Raw genomic sequence first — 15,996 nt, forward strand, 5'->3', positions numbered from 1 at the left:
GGAAACGGTAGCTTTAAAAGCTCAAGAGAGATAAAAACCTCAGCTATGATGAGGAAATTTAGCAGTGCGAGTTAGTAAAGGTTCGGTCACATTTGCATTTCATCCACACAATCGTGTGAAAGCGAAAAGTTCCCCACTCAGATTTCAGTCATATTCAAGTTGGTCATGCAAATTTGCTGACCAACAAGGAAGCCGCTTGGTTTGAAACTGACTTCTGTGTGAGCTGTGCTTCATACATCGCTACACTGTTGACAATAGACAACGGACCTTTTTTTGCCCACAAAAATTTGCTAATGTGACTGCACCTTAAGATCGAGGAATAAAGAGCAACTGTATTTTACCTTGAACATCGTCATCATCTTCAGTTAGATCAATCACAGAACCTTTGGGACGCCCAGGCTGTTGAAAGAGAAGTCAAATTTAGTATACCACACTTTTACTACACAAGAGTGGTATTTGCAAAGACACATTTTAAACCTTGCTTACCTGAGTGGGTGTTTTCGGTGCTGAAGCCTGATTATCTGTTAAAAAGAGAAATTAAAATGATTACATTATGAAAAATATGAATTGATAACACAGTCATAGATTGAATATGTATTACATAGTAATAAATATAGGCAATGTGAGAATAATAAAATACGCTACAAAATATTTTGCTCTTTATAACTTAATATCTGGTACATGCTTTGAATTTTCAGAAATTAAAATTTTCTGCTACATGTACATGCCAATATGTTTCATTTAAAACTATTATATTTGATTATTCAATGCTTTAAATAGCATGGTGTAATACAATCTAATGCAGTATGTCATTTCTAACGTTGTCTCATACCGGTCTTTGAGGCCAATGCGGAAGCTGATGGCGGAGCGGCTGCCGCTGATCCTGTCGCTGCTGGTCCCGTGGTTCCTGGAGAAGAGGCGGCTGTAGACACTCCCACAACAGCAGCACACTGAATGGGTGTTCGGGCTGTCGTCACAGATATCCCTGTGCTGGGTGAACTAACAGTCCCTGTGCCACCCGGATACACGGCTCTCGCCAAAGACACCGCCGGAGCAGACGATGTGGAGGAAGATGAAACAACATTGCCTGCTGGCTTTTGAAGGATGAAGGTGGTGGTAGCAGCTGTAGTCGTCTTTGCCTTATTGATGCTACTAACCGTAGATAATGATGACACTGGTATCAAACCAACACTACCGGCAGCATTGACCAATGCCCCACTTTGCCCATTTGCCATCGTTAAAGGCAGCTGAATTAAAAGAGGCTGAATAGACACTGACTGACCCCCTGATGTCACTGGGGTGTTAGTCATGACGCCTGTACCGGGACCAGTCTTTAGTAGTAGGGTGCCTGTCTGAGTCTGGCCAGGCAAAGAGGTGGATGAGGGGGTAGAGCTTGTGGTTGTGGAGATGATCTGTAGAATAGGTGTAGAGGCGGCTAGAGCGGAGGAGGCTGGCGCAGTCGGTGTGGACAGAGGTTTGGGCTGCGCTGGGATTGCTGAGGGGAGAGGGAAGAAAAACGAGAGTTATTTAATGAATTAGTTACTTACTAACTATATGCAAGAACTAGAACAAAAGCTCACCAGTTGAATTAGAACCAGTGGGTGGACTGGACAGTTTGGGATCCATTGTGGTTTTAACAGTACTGTAAAAGAACAGAAATGGTAGGGAAGCATTAAAAATGGCAAAAACAAATAAGCGGTGGACAAGCATTTCAAATATTATTTACTGTAGCTTTTTGAATTAGATTTAGCAGAGCTAATATCTGCAGTTTTTCCCAAACTAATGTGTCTAGAGAATTAGCTCTACTGACAGCAACACTCTAAATGGGGGTGGTACAAGATGTAAAATTCCCCTTTTTACAAGATGTAAAATTCTCTGATGTCCCCAGAGTGTGTATGTGAAGTTATAGCTCAAAATACCCACAGAAATTGTTTATAGCATGTTAAAATTGTCCCTTGTGTGGGAACTGTTGTAAGATGCATACAGAGTGACATGCTATCGCATTTGTTACGTACTGTTTTGCAATAAATGTGAAAAGACGAATGCGACAGCTTGAGCGGACAAATGTGCTTTACTACAACAACTCTTCCTCTTCTCAACATGGACTGCGTGTTCCCGGGGGGCAGGGTTTATGTAAATTTTAGGGATAGTGATGTCACTAACCCAGGAGGAATGTGGTGTAGTCCCTACCAGCCGTTTGTTGTAGTCCTTAAACGACTTCTTTAAAAGGCAAATATCTCCCTTTGCTTTGAACTTTGAGTGTTGTAACTTTGCCGATGTTGTTTATGCTCAAACAGCAACATTACACACTAACTAAAGTTAGAAAAGTGAAATCATAATCAACCACCCCTTTCAAAATAAATGTTCTTTACTGGCATCTATGGTTCCATGAAGAACCTTAAACATCCATGGGATGTTAAGATTTTTTAAAAGTTCATCACACTGACAAAAAAAAAAAAAAATGGTTCACTGAAAGGTTCTTGGGGGAACCAAATAAGGCTCTTCTATGGCATTGCTTTTGGAGCAACAATTTAAGAGTGTACTGAGAGTTTGTTCAACCAATGTGGAAAAAGGATGGTGAAATTTCTAGATCTTGGCAAGCAGGAGCCCTACAGCTTTAGGGGCCATGAACACAGAATGCGTTTTTTGCATTCCACTGCGTTGCGCTAAACTTGCGCCAACTTTGACCATTGCGCTCATGTGTTTTTCGCACATAACACAGCATTCTAGAAACACAGCCCTCATGTTAAAAGAAGTTCAACTTAAAGGTATTGCATGTTTTCCTAATCCACTGCCCACGACTTGTGGTGGTGTTGTTTTTTTTCAACACAAAAACACATTCTGTTTGAATGGCCCCTTAGAAGGACTGAAAGGGGTGGAAGACTTTTACAGAAGTATAGGTTAGAAGCAAAATGATTGCAACATCTTGTACTGGAGAAAAAGTAGCATGATCTTCTGAAGATTAATAGAGGATATGTCAGATATGTTTACCGTTGTGGTGTAGTCATGTTGGTTGCATTGTTGGCCTGAGCAGCAGAGGCAGCATGAACCTGATTAATGGGAAGCAAAGTGCATTTTACCTTAGAAATGAACTCAACCTTACATTCAAAAGAAGATTTTGCCTGCAATCAAACACTAAGAAGTGTATTATATTTATAGATAAGGACCACATCTTTATTCCACAATAACTGAAGAAAAATTCACACTCTTACCTCTTGAGTTCTCTTTGAGTTCTCAGAGGCCTGATTAGCAGCACCAAACTTTTTGGCTAGCCGGGAAATCTTAGCCTAAAGTTAAATCACAATTTTATTGATGTTATGTGTCAAGCATGATAATATTTTCAAAATGACATACTTAGATTGATTAAAACATTAATATGTATCTTGCACTCTGTGGTTTAATGTTAATAAAATCATTCAAAGAAAGACAAACCTGTTTGATGCACAATAGCAATATTTCTTGTATTATTCTGAACTCACCTGTAGTGTGTTAATATGCTGCAAAGCATTCTGTTGTTTGGTTGCATTGTCGATCTTCTCCACTCTCTCTTTCAGCTCTTTTATGCTTCGGTCAAATACGGTCAACTGCAGCACCCGTAACCGTTCCTCAACTAACTGCTGTACCATCTAATAGGAAGAAAGACAAGAAATCTAATTAAGGTCTTAAGTCTTCCAAAAGAGAAGAGAATTAGACTTTACAGGTCATCAGAACTATGTTTATCATGAACATTATATAGGAGTATTCTTTTTTTACAGATAATTTGGAAAATCCTCCCATGAAAACAAATATTAGCAGAACCCAAAAACAAAATTAAGACTAAAAAGGGCATAATAGGTCCTCTTTAAACAAAGCAATCTTGTCTTTTCAGAAGACTTGGATTAGACTTTTGTCTATCAACTCTTTAAGCTTGAAAACTTTGTTTAAATGAACTAACAATATTAACTAGGAAATGAGAGGTTATTAAATCTTAATCTGTGCTTCCAAAGCTGAATGAAAAACATTCAAATATCGTCTTTTGTGTTCCACAGAAGAAAGAAAGCCATACAGGTGTGGAATGTGAAATTCCACTATCTGGTGAACTATCCCTGTAAAAGCGATGATACACGAGGCAACTTTTTGAGGAATGTTGCTGGGCAATGTTGGCGTCAACGGGCAACCAGGATCTAAAGTAGCCAGATAGAAATTTGTTGCCCATTCTCAATGGGAAAGAGCCCAAGCAACACTGCTAAAAAAGTTGCCGTGTATCATCACCTTTAGACTCATTTACTCATCCATCAAAGCATGCTGTTGTGCATGGTCAGTGACTGCATGTTATAGATGCTGTACAAAGATATTAGGATTTCAAATCAAGAACAAACCTTCTCCAGTTTATGGCGGCTCCCCGCATTGCCTGTGATTTTCAGCTCCAGCTGAGCCTCCAGCTCCTCACCCTCAAGCCTTGCTCGTTTTCCATCTCTCTCCTCAATATCTTTGTCATCTTCATCTTGCTCCTCAGACAATGATCTCTTTGTACCAGCAGGGGAGCTGTTGTCTGCTGTTAAGTAGAGGCAGAGGAAAGGTTTAGGTTTAAAAGGCAGTGCCTGCAACTATTAAAACAGGGATATTAGCGTAACGAATGTTAGCTCAAACGCTAAACTTCATGTCGACACTTAGGTAGGAAACTCGAAATTGTTCGATCATTTGAGACAAAAATTAATTCTATCATCTTTTACTCAATCCAGAACTGGTTTTACTTTTTCTACTGTAAAACAAAAGATATATTGAAAAATGTTGCAGCTTTTTTTGTCCATACAATGGGGTCAAATGTTTTTTTGACTTTCATTGAATGGCTCAAAATTTGTGTTCCACAGAAGTGGATTGAGTGGTTGAGTATATAGCGACAATTTTAATTTTTTGATAAACTATCCCTTTAATTAATCAGATTGCAAAGCAATTCATTATTATCAGGAATTGAGCGGAAAAAAAAGTATTCAAACGAGTGCCTTTTTACAGTCTCCACAAATAAATCGTATGGGAATGCAGGAATGACAAAGATCTCACCACCCCGAAATTATAGATTGACCAGTAGTTTGCAGGCAGGTTGGGTTTCTAGACATTCTCACCTCCTGCATTTTCAGAAGTGCCTTTTTCATCTTTTTCTTTTTGGTCCTCTTTCTCGTCATCTACATTCATCTTCTCCTCGCTACTTTCTTTGTTTTCATCTTTGTCTGCTTGGATTTCATCCTCTTCGCTCAAGCACAGAAATCCTTCTTTAACCTCTGGATCGCAGTTTAACCCAGATGGAGAAGCAGAGAGAGAAGAGGAGGAACTTTTATTGCTTGTCTCCTTTTTCTCTTCTGCGGCCACAAGGGGGTCGTCCATATCCATAGAAGGTGAGGTAGCCTGTGCGTTGGGTGGAGAGGGGGATCGAGAGACAGATGGAGAAGGGGAACAGCGAGCTGAATCCGGGGCAGGTGACATCAAGTCGGCCTCTTTATGATTCAAGTCTTTCTCCTTCACTTTCTCCTTCTCCTTCTCCTTCACTTTCTCCTTCTCCTTCTCCTTCTCCTCGGTGTGGGTGCCATTCACCAGCGGTGTCTGAGGTTGTGATGAGTAAGAGGCGGAGCTGGAATTGGTGGTTGTCAGGGTGTTGTGCAGAGCTTCCAGTTGTTGCCGATCACTCATCTTCATAGTTTTCCGTGCACGGAAGATTTTCTTCTGAGGTTCCTCAGGTACAGCTACTTCCATTTTCACCTGCAAAACAATAGGAGAATATGGTCAAACAAATGTTTTATATCCTAAACAGGCTAGTTAGCAAAACTCCATGCAGTACTCAACACATCTGATTAATCTAACCAAGTACAAGTGTCTTTACTGAAGAGTGACCACAAGGTGTCACTGTCATTCACCTAAAAGCCATTTCCTGCTGTTCTTTTCCATTGCCATTTTCTCTTGACCTCAATCACAATACCTTCTGTTAACTGTAACAAAACCGTAATAACCTTGGACTAAGGCTTTGACAAGTTTTTTTTAGATGATAATTCATCCAAAGTAAAAGTACTAAACAGTTTAGATCAGTTTATCCACAGTCTGAGCTGAAGCATCTCTCTAATAAACAAGTCCACAAACCACTAGAAATCTTTTTTGAAGAGTTACCTAACGAAAACCAATAATCTTCCTCAGTTCAATTGGCATAACTAGCGAGTTGGTAGGGCCGTAACAGCCAGCAGTGCATCTGATTTCAGAATAATAAGAGGGAGAGCAGACTTTGTGTCCTCCCCCTCAACATGATTGGTGCAATTCTCAGCCAATGAGAGCAGCACACTACAGAATCTGCTAGCGACAAGAGGAGTTCATTATATAATGCAGATTTTCAAAGTTACCATCGTACTTAAACTAGACTCGTACTTGTCTCAGTGTTAGTCATCACAAAAAGACATTAGTTTGTCTTACCAGGCTTCTGTAATGTCTCGTACTTTCCTGTTCATGGATTAGGCAGCCAGTCGCTTGAGGATCCTAAAAAAAAAAGAAAGAATTGAAATATTAGGTATGAAATTAAGTTAAAAATAGTTTCGAACACATTCTAACTAATTTCATGCTAAAGTTAGTTCTTCAGCTCATAACCAGATCCAAACATCCTCCAGCTCCCTCCCTCATGTTTTAATTAATAAGTTGCTTTCAAAATGTTACGTAATCATAACCCAGTAGTTTAACATAACCGATGAGCGCTGGCATATTCTCTACTTGATTATTTAGCAATCTAGTCAACATATTTCCTTACTTCTAAACATATGGATTACAATCCATGCTGAATCTGTAGCCAAATGTTATGACAAAGGCCACATACAGGGAACTCATTGCAAGCTGTGCAAAAATAACAATCTACAGAGAAAAACAAAGAACTTGAGCAAACAGCTAAAGAAACAAAGCTGGTGACATCCTGCAATTAAAGTAGATGTTTCCCCAATACTACACAATTTAGAAACTAATTAAATTCAGATTAATCACAAATTAAGTGCATCACACAATATGTGGTAAAGAAGTACACTGCAAATCGTTATCCTGATAAGACGAGGTAATATTAAAACCCATTTGCCATTTAAAAAGACTGAATTTTACTTGAGGACATGCATTTACAAATGAATTACAATACTGGTATTCTCTTTCAGCGCTTAAGATACTAGAAGTTTCTAAATTAATATAAAAAGAATAGCCTCCTGGCATTTAAACAATTAAAAACTTGAGATCTGAAACAAGAAATAATATGGTCAAGTTTGAAAATAGTGTTACTAAAGCAATAAAACTGTTCAATACTAGTAAAATTAACTTCTCTCAGCAAACACCAACATTTATAAACAAAATCAAAATACCATAAACCTCAAAATATTAAACAATTTCCTGTATTTTACAATATTTCCAGTGATAAGAGCTGAGCAAATTGCTAGCATTGAACTTGCTATTAGCATCAAAGCACCTTACTGGATCCAAAAAGTTAATCCATCTTGAATTCATTCTAATGCTTAACATCAACTTATTCTCAGTACTTATTCTCTACTCCAATTATTCTCATCTTTTCTTCGTTTACTACACATCCCATAAAAATATTTTGCCAAGATCTGCAAGCCTAAATCCACAAGACACCACATTGCTGCTGTGCTGCTAAATTAGCAATCGTCATCCTGGCAGGTGTGAATGATGTGGCTTCTGTCAACAGCCATTCCCCAAAGTTCTGGTATCCATGACAACCACAAAAAAAAAATTAATTCACTTATAAGTTCTATTAGCTTTGACTAATTTTCCATTCTAAACACTGAAGTGTCACCACAAACTGCTGAGTCAGGAGCAAGACAGGTTAAAAGGTTGTACAAGACACATATGAAGGTGTCAAGCAAGCTGACTACAGACAGCCATTTAATAACCCAAAACGAACACTAAAAAATATTTGACATTTCATGTCATAACCCCCACCCCCCAAAAAAACACTAATGTGTGCCAAAAACTAAAGAGTAATAAAGTGCATCTCTGTATTCCTCCATGTCCTCGGTTTTATGTCCACAGAAAAAACATTCATTTTATAAAAATGGCTGCTAGCTTCTGGGAAGCTTGTTGTTCTAATGTTGATCACCGCGCACAGCCTCACTGTGGCCCTCCCCCACCCCAACTGTAAACATAGACACTGAGGTTCCCGCTCATTGCAAAATGGTCGCCAGAGCTGCGGTGTAAAGCCAGGCTCAGTTTTACAGTACTCCTCCTCCAGAGGCTCAGGCCTGAATATCCTAGTCCCGCTCAATGCAAGTTGATTTCAGCGATATAACCTCTTGTGGACTGCTAATAAAGAACTGTTCGCAAAATAGACGAACATTGTATCCTGTACTGAAAACCGTTTCAAGGTAAAGTACCTGCAATAATTTCTATCGTAAGCTGAAAAAAAAAGGTTGCTCTATCTAAAATAAGCAAATCACTAATATTCCATTAGAAGGCATTAAACATCAAAAGATCGCAAGGAATTGCGTTCGTTTACGGTTTGCACGCAATCGACACTTCCTGATGCCAAAGACCAAAGTATAACTTGAAAATATCCCAGTCAAATGTAAAATAGATGATCTCAATCGTGTTAGAAATGCACAATTCTCACTAACAGCCAAAACAAACAAGACCACAAAAAAATAATATCGTAAAAATGGTTGTTTCTGCGATAATACGAAGACATGAAAATCCATCTAGAATTTTTCTTAAAACAAATAAAACAAACATCCACCAAAATGTCCATTAATCTTACAAGTACACAACACTAAATTTGAATGCGAAAAAATTGAAGTCCTCAATAACCAAAACAGCTCAAAAAACAACCTTGAGGTTTAGTCTTCAGGAGCAGGCCTTGATTAGTAGGGAGCGCAAAAATGGGAGCATGCCTAGCTTCCAACTAGCTCAAAGCGCACACAACAAGAAAAGAGGAACAGAGAGAGACAGAGAGAACGGGAGGGGGAAGGGATCTCATGTGGAGAGGCGGAGCACATTCTTTGTAAGGTGTTGGCTGTAACTAGAATAGAAAAACAGTGTAGCTACACACAATTGTAGCGTTACAACCAACAGGCCAGCGTTAAATGAAACAAAAGGTCACATTTTGACTCATGATAAGCCTGTGAGAGGATTCATCTCATCATAAAATCTCACTGACCGACCAGCAGTATTCTCAAACCTGCAATTAAAGGTGTTCAAAAACAAGACATTCATACAAAAACCTTTAGAAAAGAGGGGAAAATAAAGAACAAAGGAAAAAAAAAATCAGCAGCAAGAAAGAAAAACTGCCATATGCTGTAAAGCAAAAAACAGACCCCTCCCCCACTGCTGCAGGCACAGAGAAAACAGTGTGGAAAATTACTGCGATGTGGATCATACCATTGCAACAGAAGAGGGGTGTCTCACATGCACCGCTGTGTGTCAACACAAGAGGGAGCGCAGCAAAACTGAATCTGCTCTGCATTTTAAAAATAAACCAAGTGACAACAATTTGCCTATAAGCATTTTTACTAAAGTCCATATTTTTCAAAACATAACTTCCCATTACAAACATTTATGTATTGTTCTTATTTATTACTGTGAAGCTGCTTTGATACAACCTGTGTTGTGAAAAGCGCTATATAAATAAACTTGACTTGACTTGACTTTAGCGTACATCCCAATACAGGACAAAAATCTTTTGGCAGTAGCTTTGCTATTGCACAAAAGCAGGTTTATCACAAGGTAAAAGGTCAAAATACTGCCATAAATGTAAACAACTGAGCAAAATGAGCTATCACCATTTTCAATGTGATGCCAGACAATTAAGCATACTCATATTTCATGCCTTTTGACTATTACCCCTTGGTCACATGGAGACATTCTCATCTAAAAAAAAGATTGCAAAAATTGTGATATTTCATGACTATGCGAAATCGAATAACTCACAAGAAATTAATTGTTCTATTCATTGTTTTCCTAATAAAGGAGACCTATCCTGACTAAATATCACTCAAAAACTACATTTTGTTAGGCACAGCAGTTAGTGCAGGTGTTCTGACACATTTAACTAAAGTGTTCATTCCGGCAATACAAGTACTAATCCAGCTCATGACATTTTCCGATTTTATTCCCTCCTCTTCTCCCAATCCTTTAATGTCATCTCTCAACTGTGTCTATAAATAAAACTGAAAAAAAAGCATAAAAAATCCCTACAATCAGTCCTTGAGAACAACATGGAGGACCTTATCTAAACAAATCTATTCTAGTTCAGATGGCTGCCATTTCTGCTGTCAATTTTCACACACGAAAAAAAGAGAGAAATATTAGCACAACAGATTTAACAGATCTCCTAAAGCCTAATGACATTTATGTTGCAACTCATGGAGTTCCCAGCAGACAGTATTAGCACTGATGAGTTTTCACATACTCAGAAGTCTGACACGATCTAAACCAGACGCGACATGACCAAAGCACTCTTCCACATGAATCCACGCTCCTGTCCTAGCCATGACAAGCGACACTGCACTTTGCCCATCTCACGGTTTCCATTTTTGTAGCTTTACCCATTTTCTCAAACATCAAATATGACATCCCTGAATATCCAAAAGGATAATAAAAAATAAAATAAAAATGGTGCTGCCTGGAAACACATCATAGAAGTCATGAAAACATAAGGTTGTGGTTCTTATGCCTGGTACACATTGTATGATTTTGGACTGTCCCAGATAAAAGATGACCAATTGTGGTGATTTCTGTGGTCCTATGTCGTACAGTGAGAGAGGTTCAAAGATGGCCGTTGTCACGGTCTTGCAACCAAAGATAGCACGCGATAATTTTCTGACAGTGTCAGAAATTTGGCATGATCATCTCAGTGTGTTTGCCGATACAACCTACGTCTCATGACTAGCCAATTAAAATGCAACATGAAATGGTGTATTGATCAACACGACATGGCACTAAAACTTAAAACTACTTAACTCGAGCTCCATTTACAAAATTGGCATGCCAAGTTGGCCTCTTTTCTAAGGCTGAACGATTAATTGCACTTTCCATGTAATCGCACTTAAATCGAGATGGCTTATCGCGATTTTAAAATCGCAAAGGCTGCGATTATTTTTTTAGCGCAGTTTGTCATTGATGTACGGCTCTGTAAACGCTGCTCCATCTGAAAGCACTGTGAGTTTGAGTCACTCATGACGTGCATTTGAAAAAAACAACACGCGTCAAACATCTTTCCAAAACATGAGAAGCATTAATGAACCTCGTCCAACAACAGACAACATTTAATAACATGCATTTACTCCAAACTCACTTCATAACGACAGCGGAGCTCATCCTTCTGTGAGATGATGTGCCTTCTTACACAGAATAAGGCAGTCGTGTATATAAGTCATGTTTAATCAAAGCGTTTCAATCTTCTGTTTATTCAGCTACAGCGATAGGGATTTCCTGGAATGATGCGCATTATTTTACTTCTGCGGCGGGGCATATTTAGCGTGTTTTGCGTGAGAGCGCCCTCTGTCGTTCAAATGGGGCAATCAGCCGCACTCCACTGACAAGCTGCGCATAAGATAATCGCAAATCGCGTGCGGTTTTGTTGCGCTTAATCGTTCAGCCCTACTCTTTTCCCTAGTCCATATTCTCCTTTCGTGGACTTTTTTTTTTCCAGCGCACATAAAAACCACAATTGCCAAAAATGCGATTCATCTTGCTTTATTTGTTTATCACTCGCGAATGCTGATTTTTTATTCTTCTATACTAACTTGCGTCGTAGCCTACGATTCAATAGGTGTCATCATCGTACAGTCAGCATAAATGTCACACACAAGTTTGTTAGATCCATCTCGTACAGTGTGATTTGTAATAATCTTATAGGATTGCCAAAATCACACAGTCTGTAGCAGGCATTAGATTGACGCAGTTTCAGCAGTAATGTGCAAAATATATTGCGAGTGCAAGAGAACCCACATACTGATGTGATTTTGTCGTAAAGCATTTTCACTTTCAGAGTGGACAAAGTTCGCTTGCGGTTGAAATCTAGTTGCACCACATCTGGTTAAGACATATGTCTGCCTAGCAGTACTGAGCTTGTCAATGCCCCTTTCGTACTAATTTCGGCGCCATCCACAATCAATAAACGTGCATGAATACATGCACAATGAACCTAATACTTCTCAGGCGCATCTCATGATCATGAGAGAACGCAAGTACGTCTAGCCATCTCACACCAAGTGTGAACGGAAGGAAAATAGTTCTCTGCTGCATACAAAGTTGTTTTCGAAACGTATTGATTTCCACACCAGAAAAACACCAGTCTTTTTTTTTTTTTTACTTTAGAAGACCATAAGGAAAAACATTCCATGAAACTGCACAGAGAAAGATTACACCAAAAAAAGGTGTAAAATGGAAATGGAAAAGAAGTTCCATTAGAGTGGAGGTGAAACTCATGCAATGAGAACACTCACTCCTCCCCCACTGCTGAAGAATGTGCAGTCAAAACGGTAAAAAAAGAGAGACAGGATCCGTACGATAACTAAAAGCAGGGGTGTGAAGATGCAGAAATTTGAATACAAGGAAGACCGTGATAAAACTTCATATAGTATTTTGCAGTTGTGTGTCTGATGTTCCTAATGTCTGATGAAGGCCTTGAAGGAGGCTGAACAGCATGGTTTTAATCTGATATATTTGAAGCTCTTTGTTTTTATATAGAGGAAGTCTGGCGCCTTCTCACTACAGTCACATGGGAATAAAATAAAAAATGAGCATAATACTGCAGCTATGATGAGAACAATAAAAAAATTGTATGCTATCAGGGTGTAAAAGATTCAATCTATTATATTAATTTCTTGACGGTTTCGCACAAGCTTTAGCTTTACTTTACGACACTATAGGCTAACTATTCTGATCTATTTCTTACATTTCTTATCACGGCACTGCTAATATTGTTGTGTACATGATTACTGGCTTCTGTTTTATTCTAATTAAATTTATTAGCAGAAGATTTTTATAATGATATTATTAATTGTGTGATAAAAAAAAAGATTTAAAAAAATTCACTACACCACGGGGATTCCGACAACTGAATATCATGATTACGGCTTTGAGACAGCTGTTTTACAATGAGACATGCGCTACCAAACTACATTTCATAGTTTTCTGTGGCAGCAGAAGATAAAGCATCAGATTCAGACCTAAAGTTCCACATTTGCTCTTTATTATACAGCATTAGTGTCAAATAAACTCCCTTCTTTGTTGGTAAGTAGAAAAAGCGGATTTCATTCCGACCAAAATCACTTGAAACCGAATCCCGATGTTATTGCGAATTCCTAACTCGCAAACAGAGAATTCCCAAGAGAATGTAGCGCAGATGTACAAGCACAAGAGAAGTACAAGCGCAGATGACCGGCAATGGATATGGCCTAATACTTACAACATTTAGGGCCACTGGTGAAATAAGAACATTACAACAACTTGAACCCATCTTAAAACCCTCCAACACAACAACTGTTTGTATAAAAACAGCTTTCCTTTAAAAACTGCTGTATGTACAGCCAGCTAATAACAGACTGAAACCAGTTGAGACAATCTCATAGATCTCTCTCATGTGCCTAAAAAAACACTTGGAGGTTTCTGGTAAAGCAATCAGATTAACTCATTTCTATCAATTTTATTTGATAAATGAACTTATTTTCCTCTTATTTTGCTCACTGTCTGATCAATAACACTGTCAAAACCCCACAAAACTGTCTTACAAATGCGTGAAATAGAAAATATTTCAGGCACTAGAGCTTAAACTCCTTCTAGAATGACAGGAATCAAACGCGGCACAACAACAGTAAACCGTGCACATTCTGCAGTTACCACTGAGAGACAGAATTACAGCGAAGTCTCTTTAAGAGCCCCTCCCCCGCTCTGCCATTTCATACAAGTAGCTCTGCACTGCAATAACACAAAATGGCCACCAGCTCGGCTGCTGGCAAGCCAAACAACTGCACTATCCATGTGACTTAAACCAGATTAGATCTGATTTTACAAGTTGTCTATTTTAATTTAGCCAACTTGCATGGAGCAAGCGTCTGACTCTCTCCGGTTCCTAACGTCGGAGTTCCTTCCAGCAGTTGCTTTTCTTTTTGCGTCAAGAAGGAGCTTCAATTCATCCTCTTGAAGGTTGTGAAACTTCAATTGTCTTCAATCATTCACGTCTTTAGATCCCACAAAATAACCTGCTATTTGATAGCACAGAGGTGGCCTTTTGTCTTCTTGACAGCGTAAAGATGTTTCAATTGATGCGTCAGGTGGGTGTTGCTCCATTGAGCTATATTATCATCAGTCTTCCGGTTTTGCTTCATCCTGGAGTTCTACGATGTTATAGGTACTCTTCAATCCGTGTTCCTCATCTTCAACACATTGTACTTGACAAGTCAGAGTTATAGAATAGCAGTAATATCTCTAGACATGCATGGCTAAGTTAATCTATTTATTTTAGTTAAATACATTTGGTAAGTACTGTTAAAGGAAAAGGCCTAAGTATGTTAGCTCTACTACAAGGGTGCTCAATCCTACTGGGGATTTACCTCTGTGCAGATTTGATTTTCAAGATTGTGTTTGGTTCCAAAAAAGGACCTGAACCAGCTAATCATGCTCCTCAGGATCACCTGTAAATTACCACAGGTGAGTTAAACGAGGGTTGAACCTAAATTCAGGATCACCTGTAAATTACCACAGGTGAGTTAAACGAGGGTTGAACCTAAATTCAGATGAAAGGAAAATCTCAGGACTGAGTACCCCTGAACCACATAATATCTGCCTAAATAAACTGGTTAAGAACCAACATACATTTTTAGCACATGTTAGACACTCATCAATATCGCATTATGTAGCAAAATGTTTTTTTTTTTTAAATACCCGCATTTTAAACTAACGGTAAAAAAAATATATATCGCAAAAACATGTCTAACTTTGATAAATCACATGTAAATATATTGTGCAATCTAGTAAAATAAACCACATTCCCACAAGGATTCTACAAAAAAGAAACAAAACTACAAAAGTACAGGAAGACAGAGAGCTGTGACCTTACACTGCTATCCTCAAATGCAGGCCACCTTCTGCTTGGAGGAGAAATTTGCAAGCGTGACTAGCCGTCGTGCGATCAAAAGCCTAGCAGTAAAACTGAGCAGAGGTGGGGGAGGGGCAGGGCTAGGGCTGTACCATGGACTTTACAGGGGTGCTACCATTATTCATTTCAATAAGTATTAAACACACTAATATACAATATTTGACACAGATATGAAATGAGCTGTACTATATATATATCCACATAACTGCAAAGGGGATAAAAATGATTGTTCTCTTAGCAATACGTTTATTCCGGTTATACTTTTGGATTTTTCTTACCAAATTAAATAAAACATGTTGAGAGAATTAAACATGTTAAACAGAATTTAAACTGAAAATTGTTTTAAACAAACATTAGGTCTCAACATATCAAACTAGCTGAAACTAGTTCTAGAGCAGAGTCAGTCACACTGCAGTGTAGCTCCACCCTCTTGCTGCAAAGTAACACAGCAGAGCAGACAACGGAAAATTACTGGAGAGTACAGAGCATACCATTAGAAGGGCCGAGAGGGGGAGACACTCTTAACTTGGACGTTACAACGGTTCGAGTTCTAAACAGACATTTATTACAGGTCTTTTCCATATGAGGTCCAACTTATCGAGAGTCTGCTATGTCTGCCAAACAGCACTGAGGTGTTCCAATCAGACCCAACTTTAAGCGCATATGAAGGCAGACGCAAAATTTTTTTAATCGAAACATTTAAATAATTTGGGATATGAATCTGTAATACAGCGGTTCTCAAAAGTAGCCCATGATTAGTCATGGGAGAACGCAAGCATGTCTAGTCACACCACCTCAAGGAGCACACAAAGGAGTTCATGGAAGGGGGAGGGGAGCACATGTTGGACTCTTCCATGTTTGCAGTTGTCTTTAAAACGTGGACTTCTACACTAGAA

The 15,996-nt window shown here is 38.8% G+C and overlaps 1 protein-coding gene across 11 annotated transcripts in view; it reads right to left on the reverse strand.

Annotated features, from left to right (window-relative positions):
• The window catches only part of atf7ip (activating transcription factor 7 interacting protein), a 41,755-nt gene that overhangs the window by 1,524 nt on the left and 24,235 nt on the right, over nt 1–15,996 (reverse strand). For 6 of the 11 annotated variants that reach the window (XM_081362486.1, XM_081362489.1, XM_081362485.1 and 3 more), the window contains exons 2-11: nt 6,433–6,495; nt 5,103–5,733; nt 4,359–4,534; nt 3,480–3,626; nt 3,213–3,287; nt 2,992–3,050; nt 1,581–1,642; nt 833–1,495; nt 487–521; nt 342–399 (exon numbers count right to left, since the gene is read on the reverse strand). In XM_081362486.1, the coding sequence (XP_081218612.1) occupies nt 342–399; nt 487–521; nt 833–1,495; nt 1,581–1,642; nt 2,992–3,050; nt 3,213–3,287; nt 3,480–3,626; nt 4,359–4,534; nt 5,103–5,727 (1,900 nt within the window). In that variant the 5' untranslated portion in view covers nt 5,728–5,733; nt 6,433–6,495. Of the gene's footprint in view, nt 1–341; nt 400–486; nt 522–832; nt 1,496–1,580; nt 1,643–2,991; nt 3,051–3,212; nt 3,288–3,479; nt 3,627–4,358; nt 4,535–5,102; nt 5,734–6,135; nt 6,216–6,432; nt 6,496–6,760; nt 7,150–8,829; nt 8,928–14,555; nt 14,631–15,061; nt 15,538–15,996 lie in introns of those variants that run through there. The other 5 variants (XM_081362487.1, XM_081362484.1, XM_081362488.1 and 2 more) reach the window with 5 other exon arrangements.

The sequence above is a fragment of the Scardinius erythrophthalmus genome (assembly GCF_964197995.2).
Source record: "Scardinius erythrophthalmus genome assembly, chromosome: 3".
NCBI classification, from domain to species: domain Eukaryota; kingdom Metazoa; phylum Chordata; class Actinopteri; order Cypriniformes; family Leuciscidae; genus Scardinius; species Scardinius erythrophthalmus.